The following is a 13,379-nucleotide window of genomic DNA, read 5'->3' as shown; positions in this document are numbered from 1 at the left end:
ACATAAATAACAGGGGGAAAAACTGCATGTCCGTGCAGTCAATATACTTTCAGTAATCAGTGTCTTTTCTGCATTGGTCACCTACTTTTATATCATACACTCCTTTTGAAAATATTGCAAAAATAAAAGCAATAGAAGCTGTGAGCTGAATCTCCTGAGTATTAATATTTCAGGAGACCAAGGCTTGATGAATAATTCAGCTGGATATCATTGGATATCAAAGTGATTCTCCTCATACGGGAACCTCAATTCACACAAGTCACACAAATCTTCTTTTATTGGAAATATAAAAATGACTTACACAATCTCCTGTCAACTTCAGCTGGTATTCTTGCCCTCTTTGGTCGCTCCAATGTTGTTTTGAGCCACTGGATTGTAGTTTCCTTCTATTTTCTACATCCAGGAGAAACTACACATATTCCCAACAGGCTCTGCATCAGAGCTATTTATGTTTAGAGGAAGATGAATTACAGTGATAGAGGCAGCCGCAGTCTGTCTCACACCTCAGCACCGGCCTGGCCCTCAGCAGTAGCTGTTACATAATAAGTGTTGCTACTGTTCTCTTTTGAGCCTATCTCACCGGCCCGGAGACTAGTTGGCGACTAGTTGGCGACTAGAGATAAGGTCACTCACAAGGGAGTCGCGGTGAAAACGAACAGGTTGAAAAAGTCTCAAGCAGTTTTGGCAACGTCACGGACACTATTTGTTGTCTGCAACCTGTGAGATGTTTCTTTGATGTCCATGCAATGCCTCCGAGACCTGTCGGATACCAAGGAGATCTTCAAGAGATGTCGCTCATGATGTCTGGAGATGTTAAGAGACATTTCCAAGACGTTGCAGTGGCGTGATTTGGTGAGCACACGAGCAATCCGAGTCGCAGAGACCTCTCCTCTGGTGAGATAGGCCCTTTACTGCATCCTAAATTAGCAGACCTATTTACTGGGGATAACTGTGTGGTCATGCCTGGCAGTGGTTATATGTCATCTTTCTGTAAAATGAATCACTGGTGGTGTCCTCCCCATGTGGTGGTGACCTGTAGTGCATGGGGGTTCGACGGTGTAAGTCAGCTTATGTGAACACACAGTGCGCTGTAGCTTCACAGATAAGGCTTATTGCCGCTCTTACTATCAGCAAAGCAGTTACATCTATTGGTTGTGTCTTGACTCAGTGCTATGAAGAAGATGAATATTAGCTCATGGCTACAATTCAGTGTGGCGTCTCTACATGCATGTGTTCATGAACATGCACAGTCCCAACAAATTATCTGTAAATCTGTCCTCATTGTTTTTCCAAAAGGATTTGCAAATGACTGTACAGTAAGATAACAGTTGGTAGTAAGTAATAGTAATAGTAAGTAATGATTTACCATGGCATAAGGGTAATGTTTCAAAGAACCGGGCACCCATTATCTTCTTTTTCTTTGCATTCGATAAGAGGCTCAAATCTCTCAATCTCATTCAATGCTTTTTATAGTCTGTCCATGTTACAGACGTTGGTTTCTTAAGCTGTAAAATCCATCATTTTAATAAGCATTATGAGTTTTAAATTGAAATCTTCCCTTGCCACACGTCACAGCGCATGCTAATACGACTGTTTTCTGGCTCAGTGCATTTACACCTCTGCCTTTGCTGTATTTCTATGCAGACAATGTGCAGCTCATCTTTGCAGAAAACCAATTTTGTAACTGTCTCTGGTTAATTTCAGCCTTCTCAGCGCAGATTAAGTTGGAGACAGCACAGAGACCCATGGACCCATTGTCCACTCACAAATCACAGTATATTTAAAAAGTATTATTGCTTTTTAAAGATGCAGGACTTCAGCCGTCTGCTTGGAAGTTAAGGCTACCCACACTTTACATGCCGCTGTATCCCCATAGGATCCAACCGAGCCATCTGGAACAAGCCTTATCCTGCATGTCACTGTTGTTATGATGAATGAGTTTTCTGTTTACAGCTTCTTAATCTGCGCATGCTTTGTTCTGAAAAGCAGCCTTTTCTCCAGTACCTTTGTCAACCTCGCGCTTCCGTTTTCTTTTTCTTGTCTCATAAATATGCATCTGGAGTAGTCGTCGCTGTAGTATAAAGTATTCAACGTTTCAAGGGTTGTTTTCCTTCTTATCCTAAATCTCACTGTCGGGTTGAAGCAAATATTATTTTAACACTGTGCACAGCAGCTCTTCCCTCTCGCCTGATAACAAATAGATCTAGACACAGATTTTTTTCTTCTGTTTGCTTATTCACTTTCATCATTTGGTGTTGTTTATTGCTGGATTAAGCAATGTTGTTAGTAGGCTATACTCGTCCTCTCCCGGCTACCAAAAAACGCTGCACAAATCCAGAATCACGTCTTTCTTTGAGCTGTCAGTGCTGTTGAAAACCCGGGTCCATCTTTGCTTACACACTCAGGCACGTCGACACTTTAATTGATTGCACTATCCATGAATGTTGTACTTTTTTATGTTTTCTTACTAACTGGGTCCAGGAATTTGCCATATCAGTCCTTTCAAATCACATATATGTAATGAACAATGATGACTTTTTAATGCAAAAGTGAAAAAAAAATAGACTGCCTGACCAAAAAAGAACTGTTGTGGCCTGGGGTTACTGACACTATGTGCTCAAAGAATGAGATCAGCAGTGCAATTTTGGTTTTGAATGAACATGGAACATCATGCCAGTTTTTGTTTCATGTGGACAGGGCCTAGTAATTACGATCAAAACATTAAAGCAGAACTAAGTAACTTGTTTACAATAATAAATCCTTTTCGTATTCCCTCTGAGGGTAATACGAGTGTTGATGGGATGATTGGGGAGTCTTTCGTCTCAAATCATGCTTGCAACTTTCCCTGCTCGGACCCAGAGGCGCAATACACACCAATGTAATCACGAAGTAGAATAACGGGCAAAGCTAACAGTAGGCTAGCACCACTTAAACAGTGGTGCTAGCCTAGAGGTGGCACGGTAGTACAGCGGTAGTACAGCGGTAGTACAGCGGTAGTACAGCGGTAGTACAGCGGTAGTACAGCGGTAGTACAGCGGTAGTACAGCGGTTAGAGCTCGTGCTTCACAGCTAGAAGGTCCATGTTCGATTCACACCAGGGACGGGGCCTTTCTGTGTGGAGTTTGCATGTTCTCCCCATGTCTGCGTAGGTTTTCCGGGTTTCCCCTAACAATACAATAGGCCAGGATGAATGTGAGTGTGTTTGTGAGTGCGCATGGGGGACGACGGATGGAAATTAGCCCAAGGTGTGGCTTGTTTACATACAACATACAGGTGTTCATGTGGTTAATGAACACCTGTATGTTCATGTGGTTAATGAACACCTGTATGTTCATTAACATGCACTGACCCGACCAAATAAACCAATAGATAAAAATAAGTGACAAAAAATATCTTGGCTTGTGGCACAATGTACAATATCCCTCTTTCCCTTTGTCTTTTCTGTCAAGGGTAGAATTTACTCTCGGACAATTAATGAGAAAAAGAAAACGCAACATGCTACGACACCTGCAGTGGCGCTTATGGCCTCTAGGGGCATGAGTTACTTAGTTCTGCTTTAAACAAACGTAACACATACAGTATGCATTTTGACTGTGCGTGTTGAATTCTGCCATGTTCTCCACCTCAGTATTAAACTATGGGAATGTTGCGATGTCACGCGAATGCAACCACAAATCACACCTTTATCTTTATTGCTCAGCCACATCTTACAATCAGTGAACAAAGCAATCCCTGTTCAACAAAGAGGGCATGTTCCACTGATGCCATGTGTTATCAAGCTTGAAATCATTTCTATAGCTGCTGGGCTTATCTTTGTCAACAACACGGTCAATGGTTTTATTTATTGAAGGGACATTGTAGTTCAATTGCTTGACCTTGAGCAATTTGTGGTCCACTATTTTGAACCCACTGGCCATTTCTGTGTTTAGCTAACACTTTGAGAATCGTCCCATCATCTTCTTCAAAGGGCCAAAGAGGTCCCTTCAGGTTGAAGTGTGGGCGATGACATATTCCAGTCCAATGAGGGTTGAAAATTGCAACTAATCTTCAACACCTGCGCACTGGAATGTATATCACCTCCCATTCTACAACCTGAGGGGACCTGAATAACATCTTTGAGCCTTTGAAGTAGAGTAGAGTCTTTGGAAAATATAAAAATATGGAAATATTATGGAAAATATACAATATGGAGTATCAATTCCAAATATCCAATACTGAACCTATACTTGTTTTGGCTCTCATCGTTTTAAAAATACAACTTAATCTAAGTAAATATGGATATGCTGTACTTTGAAGTGCTGAACCTGGAGAATTCAATCGCTGAGATACTTCTACACCAGCTTTTGATCGCTGCGCAAAATTGCGAAGCAAGCAGCAACATGCTAATGCTAGCGGCAACTAATGATGGTTAAAGGAATAGGCCACCGTTTTTATATACTAAGATATGTTCTTACCTCACTTTAGTCGAGTTAATATATCCCCGTCTGGTCTTTGTCCACGCGCTCTGTCACGCAAACGGAGCACATACGCAGCCTCTCCCATATGTCACATAGCTCCGAAAAAGCTCACGATAGAAGCTACCAAGCTCTTCCACGTGTTCCCTATTTAAATAAAGTTACGTGAAGTGTTTTCATGCGAAGTATATTTACACAGAAATGTAGCATGTCGATTTTATAAGCAGATAAAAAGGGGGACTATATTGTGAGGCGTAATGATACGAGGAGTAAAACGTCCGCGCAGTAACTCCTAAAGGTTATTGACGGAAGTGAGCGGGGGAAGTCTTTAGGAGTTACTACGCGGACGCTGTGCTCCTCGTATCATTACGCCTCTCAATATAGTCCCCCTTTTTATTTGCTTATAAAATCGACATGTTACATTTCTGTGTAAATATACTTCGCATGAAAACACTTCACGTAACTTTATTTAAATAGGGAACACATGGAAGAGCTTGGTAGCTTCTATCGTGAGCTTTTTTGGAGCTATGTGACATGTGGGAGAGGCTGCGTATGTGCTCCGTTTGCCTGGCAGAGCGCACGGACAAAGACCAGACGGGGATATATTAACACGTCTAAAGTGAGGTAAGAACATATCTTAGTATGTAAAAACGGTGGCCTATTCCTTTAAGATAAGCAATATTTTCATCCAGAAACTTGGGAGAAAATTTTGTTTGACCATTATACCCCCCACCCACCCCCCCAAAAAAAACTGCGCCCCCCCCACAAATGAATCAAAACGTGAAAATAATTGCTAATAAGTATTTATTTCAAACAAATAAACAGAAATGTGAGTGTTTATTGCATGTGTAGTCCTTACTGAAATAAATGATGATATTAGACCATTTATTTTGCTCAAATAATATAATTTATGACCTGACCCTCTGTCCAGGCACAGGTCTGGGTCCCCCTTGCAATCCCAGGCACCCCCCAGATTGGGAACCACTGCTCCAGCCGTTTAGTTTCTCAGGTTTTTTTGTTTGTTTGTTTTTTACCATCAATGTACTAAATGTCAAAAATCTGAACATCTGTTTTATGTTTTATCACTACGCACGTTTTGTGTCTTGGTGTCCCATTGTTGCAATTTAGATTCCCTGGTGCTTATAAATGGTAAATGGTCACATTTATGTAGCGCCTTTCTACCTAGTTGAGGCACTCAAAGCGCTTTATGTCAAGGAACCGGTCACCCATTCACACTCTCATTCATACACCAGTGTATACAGACACTGGAGGCAAGGTGGCTGAAGTGTCTTGCCCAAGAACACAACGACAGTGCACCTGCGAGAGTTGAACCGCCGATCCTCCGTTCACAAGACGCCCCACTCTACTCTCTGTACAAACAAGCATATGAAAGAACAGTTACTTGTTGTCAGTCACAAAGTAAAGTAAATAATGTTTATTTGTGCTGTGTGGGTTTAAAAATGAGGTCAACCCTACGTTCCCCGGTCCCTGCAGTATGTTCCCCAGGTCGGGTGTTCCGTCAAAGTGAAAGAATGAACATATCAGACATGACACAGAGCACAGCCGGAAATAGAGAACATATGCGGTGTTGTTTAATTGTTCAGCAGAGAGTTGGTTACAAACGAGAGGCTCGATTGCTCATTTCTTAGCAAAAGGTACGAGGCGCATCATTACACACAACATTATGCACAAGATTACGATAATAAAAAAAATTTAAAAAGTAGATTATAGCATAAATAAAGAGGTTTCTATTTTACAAAACACAATTGGGCATTTAAGCTCAATGTTCTCCAGTTCACAGGGTTTTAGCCTATGGTTTAGCTCATGTGGAATTGCTTTTACATACTGTATATGACAGACATTTATTTAGAAAGAGAAAGAGAAATGGGCTAGTTGGTATTTTTTCTCTAAATTAACCCGTGCATTAATGATGAGCATTCTTCCTGATGATTTGTTGTCCTTACATTACGTTGCCCTGTGTGTCTTTTATGGCCCTGTGAACAGGCTGTAATGAAATGATTTGTTGAACTCGTCTCCTCTTTACCATCAGTCACGCTCAGCCTCGGGGCTCACAAATCACCTGGCTATGCTGGTGCCACACATTTCATTCATAGCCATTCCCAGTCGCAGCTATAGATCGGCACGTTGTTATTTTTATATATGCTGTGCTTCAAATCAAAAGTTCCGGTTCAATCATTATTTTATTCTTGCCCGGTTGTTTGAGGGGTCATAGGTCCCCACATGACAAGCTCACAGTGACTTATTAAACTGTAAGTCTACACGGCTGAGGCCTTTCTGACACCGTACGATTTCCGTGCCAGTGCTAATGTGTCTAACCAGGAAAAATAACTGAAAATAGCCGCTCACCTCGTGGTCAACATTTAGAGCTGAGCATAGGGCAAGACCTGACCTATAGCTCTGTGTATGTGTGTGTGTGTGTGAGCCCTGCGTGAAACATGCACTGCTGCACCAGTACTGCTCTGCACTGACATTAGTAAAGGTGGTACCTGGATTAGTAATGACTGTGAGATGGTTGCAGTGGGAGCATTTGATGTAGTTGCAGGAACTGTTACAGTAATAGGTGATTCATTGGGGAAGCTACATTACTCAGATCCTTCTTGTTTTAGCATTAAAAGTGTGAGCATTAGTAACAGCTGTAAAAATGTGCTATACCATTACATCAAAAATAAAATAACACAACAATTTTTACATGTACCGTATTTTCCGGACTATAAGTCGCTCTGGGGTATAAGTCGCACCTGCCAAAAATGCATAATGAAGACGGAGTATAAGTTGCACCAGCCTTGACAACTACCTGGGCATGGAGGGGTAACAGCACTTATGAAGCCTAGGCATTAATTCAACCTGGGAGACTAATTTCAGCATCAACGACCTCCAGCCAATGATCGCTTCCTTGAGGGCCACACCTCCAGCTCAGCCATCAGCATTAGAGCCGCACCTCCGTAGCAGCCAATCATCGCCCTCGGTCCCGCTTTTAAGCCTCCAGCAATCATGGATCGTTCGCTTTCCAGCTGCGCTGCGACCCACCTCCGCCCCATCTCCACCTCTTCTAACCACGGCTTTTACCTGCTGCATCTTCACGGGTCTCTATACCACCACCAGTGTCCAGGCCCCGGGGAAGACATCCCTAACTCTAAGCGTTCGGACATCAATACATATATCGATGTCTACTGCCGGGGTCTGATCGCCAAAACAAAATACATGTCAATAAATCTTCCTAATTGCTGCTTTTGTCTGTTTGAGTCTATCCAGGTTGAATTGACAAGCCTCTCCCGGCAGCACCCATTTGCGAACTCGTTCCTCTAAGCTGTGACGATCTAGCTTTTAGCCCACAATTATCTTGTTATGTTTTCTTCATTACAGTAAGAGTAACTTCTGCTTTTTGCCTGTCCCTCACACGTTTCTCACTCACTCCACACCTTTTTTCTGCTGCTTGATTGCTGTTTTTTCCCCCCAGTGGTACAAGAGTAGTAGATACTGGTACATAAGCCTAGAGCGCCCTCTGGTGTGAAAATAACAAACATGTGAAACTAGATATTTTGATATATAAGTCGCTCCTGAGTATAAGTCACACCCCCTCTATGAAAAAAAGTGCAATCTATAGTCCGGAAAATGTGGTAAATTGTATAAATCAGCCGATCCAGTGAAGGAAATAATTGATTGGCTTTCAACTGTAAACTACCTAAACTAACTTACCGGAAAATAGATGGAAATGGCGAGTTTGATTTAGTTTGATTTATGACTACAAGAAAGATTGTGTGATTGCGGTTATATAGTCTCATTCAATTTATGATGGGTTTTCAAGCAGCGTATAAATCTCTGCCTCTCTATGTGTCAAGGCTGTTTGTGGGAAAGCCAAGCACTGACTGATTTACACAAGCGTTATGTTTTTCTACCTGTTGCATATTCACTATTCTGTAAGCATTGGAGCAGGGAAGGGAAAGAGCCAGTGCCATGCTTAAGATTAATCTGTGACGTGTAATGTGGATTTTATTGAGTTTGTTCCTTTTAAATCTTATTTTGGTTTCTGTGTTTGTTAGTGGTGGGACGTGGAGAGAGGCCTGGCCCTACAGACCTTCTACCCCAAAGGACTAGCGCTGAAGAAGATCCATGTGTCTCCGGACTTCTCCACTTTTGTCACCGTGGACAACATTGGCATCTTGTACATACTCCAGAGAGTCACTCCCGAAATGTAATCAAAACGCCAGCAATGCATCACCATCATCGAAAGACAGCGGGGTATATTCATCTTCAAGGACTATAAATCTTTCAAATAAGAGCATTAGAGGCATCAATCTTTGAGGCACTTTTGTTTACTTTACGTCTCAATGTGCTCCAGTGCACTCTTCATCTTAAATGTAAAGATTTGACCGTGGTTGGGTGCTTGTTTTTACCTTGGATAAGCTTATTGGATTACATTAAATATCTGCTTGTGTTCTGAGCCTTCCTAGTCGGTTTAAATGTGAAAGATAAATGTGCTGAGCTACAAATCAACATTAGAATTTTGTGGAAAAGCCACTCAAGGTGAGACACATAGTAATATATTGAGACTCCAATTAAATCTAAAATCATAACGTTATTTATTATGAGACCTTTGCCTTGAACTAAAATGTTCTTCTTTAAACAATTATATTATTTCATAGTGATATGTCTCTCGAAGTTCTCCACAATATTCCAATGTATTGATATGTGCCTCATGCATTACATACATTCAAGAGATTTTCCACTTTGTATATCATGTATATCCACTAACATGGAGTGAATCAGACTTCATTTGTTGTTGTGTTCGATGTGTCACTGTGAAAAAAAGATGATTTGTGAAAAAGGGGAAATATCCACGCCGTTTGATTTCTTTGTGTCCTGCAGCTGTACCTTGCGGATTGTGTTTAATCTGCATTGGCTTTACCTTTTTCTAGTTCACCAGCATGCACAGTGCACACCATAGTAAAGCCATATAGCTGTGCACTTTTGATATTGTAATTATTGGTGATGTTTGGGGCATATTTTTATGGCATTTTTTTTTTAACAAGAAACATTTTGTATGGCAATTTAAGTTAATCAAATGTACTGTCTTTTACATGTGTTTCTACAATCTATACTGAGCCTCTTTTAGATTATTGACCCTTCACTTTAAAAAGCTCTCTAAATACAAAAAAAAAAGATCTTTGAGAATACAATGAGAGAGAATTGTTCAGCAAGTGTCAGCCTTTTGTGGCAGTACTGTCATGTCCGCACTGGTGTCCATTAAACTCTAATGGAGGGAAAATAGCACTTAGCAACACTGTTGGTATTGTTCTCAGTCCTCTTGTCTACGGTGCTTAAATTTCAAATCACTGCAGTCATGTGTCTTAGCTGGCAGTGGGCTGATGATTTTGTGACAATTAATATTTCTCAGGATTCCTAAATGCCTTTTTATATGGTGAAATGAATGACTAATTAAACATCAAGTGCTTTGAAGCTGCCTCTTGTCTCTTCTGTTGTTTTGTGTTGTACAAACTACGAGGGCTGCTGTTTAGTAAATTCATCATTAAATTAAAAATGTTAAAAGGATTGAGCAATTTTAACTTCTCTCCAGTTTGGCTTTAGCAAAGTCTAAAAGTTTCTCGGCTGAAGCCTACAGCCGATAGGCCATTGTCACGCCTCATTTGAAAGCTAAGATCTAAAAAACTGACTTTTTCCTTGTGTTGCCATGTTGTCGGCATCTTTTTTTATTTTGACATTTTTGTCACTTTTCCATTTATTTTTTTTCCACTTTTTTATATTGACTTTTGACTTTTTTGTTGTGTTTTGATCACATTTTTGTCAATTTTTAATCCCATTATGTCACCTTTTCATTCATTTTTTGTCAATTTTTCATCACATTTTTGTAAAATTTTCATCACATTTTTTCCATTTTTCATCAATTTTTTTGTCAATTTTTTATCACATTTTTGTCAATTTTCCATCAATTTTTTTTCAGTTTTTCATAACATTTTCAATTTTTCATCACATTTTATCAACTTTTTGGAGCTTTTTTGTTGGATTTTCATCCCATTTTTGTCCGTCATCACATTTTTGTCACTTTTTCAACACTTGTTTTTGTCTTTTTTCTTTCTTTTTTTTGAGAGAAGCTTTTTTTCCCGAGAAACTTTTATATTTGGGTAATGCCAAACTGGAGAAAATGTGTTCAGTTAAGGCGGGGGATAAGAGGTTAAACTGTAAACCAACACACACATAAACTCCAATAAAAAATGTAAAAAAAAATGCTGGTTCAAAGTGAAATGAACTGTGTACCTTCTTATGTGTGAAAGCTTTATTTTAAGGGCTGGTTTTATGTACGGCATGTGCACAATAGCCTACATCGAAGCTGTTAACCTATTTTTCTCCATGACTACAAGCTTTAAAAATGGAAAGCTTTGTCACTGAGGTAAATTCTGACCAAGAGCAAGCTGAGGAGCCCGACCGAAGGGTCTTTTATGAGGCCAAACCATTACCCTCTCTACTCTGCTGACTGAAGACTTGAGGCCATTTGTCCTGTGGCCTTTATGCTCCTATACAGAGAAGTGTCACGACAGCCAGTCAGTGAGATATTCCTCAGCACGTCACAGGATTTGCCATATGTCACACTATACATTGCTGCCGGCTGCCTCTGCGAATGTACTACTCCATTTAAAGTTGTCCTTAGAGAGGGTGACGTAAGGTTTCTAAAGCTGTGTCAGCGGTTGCTAACACCACAGCCCATAGAGAAGAAGCAGATCCTGATTGGAGAGAGCTTCAAAATGTTATAAATACATTATAACTGTTATTCTCAAAAAGTCCTGTAGGGAGAGTTATTATGCGCATTATCGGTAGAAAAGTAATGGCCTTAAAGAAAGTCTGTGTGTACTTCTTAAAACAGAACTACGTAACTTGTTTACCATAATAAATCCTTTTCGTAGTCCCTCTTGGGTTCAAGTGATGATTGGGGGGTCTTTCATCTTCCTCTGGTGTCTTTGGCCAGATAACCCCTCTTGCAACTTTCCCTGCTCCGACCCAGATGCGCAATACACACTAATGGAATAACGGAGAAGAAGCTAACAGGCTAATGGGCAAAGCTAGCGCCACTTAAATAACATTTAAAGCCAAGCTTGAGTGAAAAAAATTATCCCCATTGTGTAATTGGGATTTACAATATCCCTCTCTCCCTTTGTCATTTCTGTCAGTGTAGTATTTACTCTCACGGACAATTCATGAGTAAAAAAAACGCAACATACTACGGCACCTTAGTTCTGCTTTAAAGAACCAGGTTTAGATCATGTAAAATTGCAAGTTCGGACAGCTGTGGAGCTGGATAAAGATTGCTTTGATCACTTTCAAAAAGTAAAAGCTTCCATGGCATTGGTAGAAAATAGTTTCAGGCTTTTGTAGCAAATATCACTCTGAGATGGTTTGAAGTAGTGCTACAGCTCTGATTTGCATAAAAGTGAAAGAAGCTTACTGGCTTGATTTTTAGCCACGGGCATCTACAGATTTTAAAGAGAGAATTGTACGGTTTTGCTGATCTCAACCTGGGCAAGCTTTAAATTCAGATGCTCTCAAATCCTTGCCCCTGCTGACAATACTGCTCGAAGGTAAGATTAATTCGGAACACCTACCTTCTGACTATATACAACACTCGGTCTGAGCTGTAATTGTATTCTCCATTTAAGTCATCTGATTGTGAGAATTATGACTGAAATCACACCGCCTCAAGTCTCCATGAGAAAGTGTGAAGTTTTAAAAGTGCGTGTGAGGTGTGCGCTTACCTCATTAATTCAGTTCCCTCAGCCTAATTAATCTTTGTCTCTTGCAGATGTAATTACAGTCTACACACAGACACCCCCCTCCCCTCTCTGTTACACTAAGCCACGCTTCCTCTTCTCGCTTTTCCCAGGGCTGTCATAACTGCGCCATATCATTCACTGCCCTGGAACTGAGAGCACCCAACAGGCATAACATACTAATTAACGCTTAGCTTTATTGTTGATTCTACCGCATGTAAATCAAAATTGAGTTCCTTGTTGCTCAAACGCTTTGTACAACAAAGTTTATCAGTCTGATCGAAACTCCACAGTGTTCTTCTCAATAACTTGTTTACTTTTGTGTGCGTAGTTACAGTGAGAACCATATGTTTATTATGTGACACTTTATAACAAGACACATTGCCATTTTTTTCCTCACTGTCTGACATGAAACCAGAATTAACTTTTCTTTTTTTTTTAGGTCAAGTAGAATTTAAAATGTCTGAAGAATATTATATTATATTACTAAACGGTATAACTTGGGTCAAACGTTTTGGATTTCCTTCCATAAGCTTCTTACAATACTTGGCAGGAATTTTGGTTCATTCCTCCAAACAGAACTGGTGTAACTGAGCCACATTTGTAGGCCACCTTGCGTGCTCATGCCTCTTCAGCTCTGCCCATATATTTTCAACTGGATTGAGATCAGGACTTTGTGATGACCACTTCAAAACATTGACTTTGTTATCCTTAAGCCACTTTGTAACCAGTATTGGCCGTATATGTCCATTTTTAAGAACTGTCTGCGCCCGAGCTTTAACTTCCTGGCTGATGTCTTGATAAGTTGCTCCAATATTTCCACATAGTATTTCTTTCTTCATGATGTCATCTATTTTGTGAAGTGCACCAGTCCCTCCCGCAGCAAAACAACCCCACAGCATGATGCTGCCACCCCCGTATTTCACAGTTGGGATGGTGTTCTCAGGCTTGCAGGAGACCCTCTTCTTCCTTATCACCTGATGATGGTCATTATGGCCAAAAAATGCATTTTCCCCCCCTCAGACCACAGGATATGTCTAAAAAAAAAGTCTCTGTCATTTTTATTTACAAACGCCAAACTATCATGTCCTTGTCATCTGGGCTTTCCCAAATCGTTTAAAGACAT

General features: G+C 40.5%; 1 protein-coding gene across 1 annotated transcript in view; it reads left to right on the top strand.

The window, feature by feature from the left end:
- Positions 1 to 9,301, top strand: part of apaf1 (apoptotic peptidase activating factor 1) — a gene marked incomplete at its 5' end in the record, with an annotated part of 31,802 nt that extends 22,501 nt beyond the window's left edge. The window contains one exon of the mRNA XM_079582749.1: positions 8,516 to 9,301. Within this exon, the coding sequence (XP_079438875.1) occupies positions 8,516 to 8,671 (156 nt within the window). The 3' untranslated portion in view covers positions 8,672 to 9,301. The remainder of the gene's footprint in view (positions 1 to 8,515) is intronic.
- Positions 9,302 to 13,379: the final 4,078 nt, after the last annotated feature.

Source organism: Gobius niger, assembly GCF_951799975.1.
Source record: "Gobius niger genome assembly, chromosome: 2".
NCBI classification, from domain to species: Eukaryota; Metazoa; Chordata; class Actinopteri; order Gobiiformes; family Gobiidae; genus Gobius; species Gobius niger.
The sequence above is the reverse complement of the archived record's forward strand: the minus strand, read 5'-3'. Positions and strand labels throughout refer to the sequence as shown.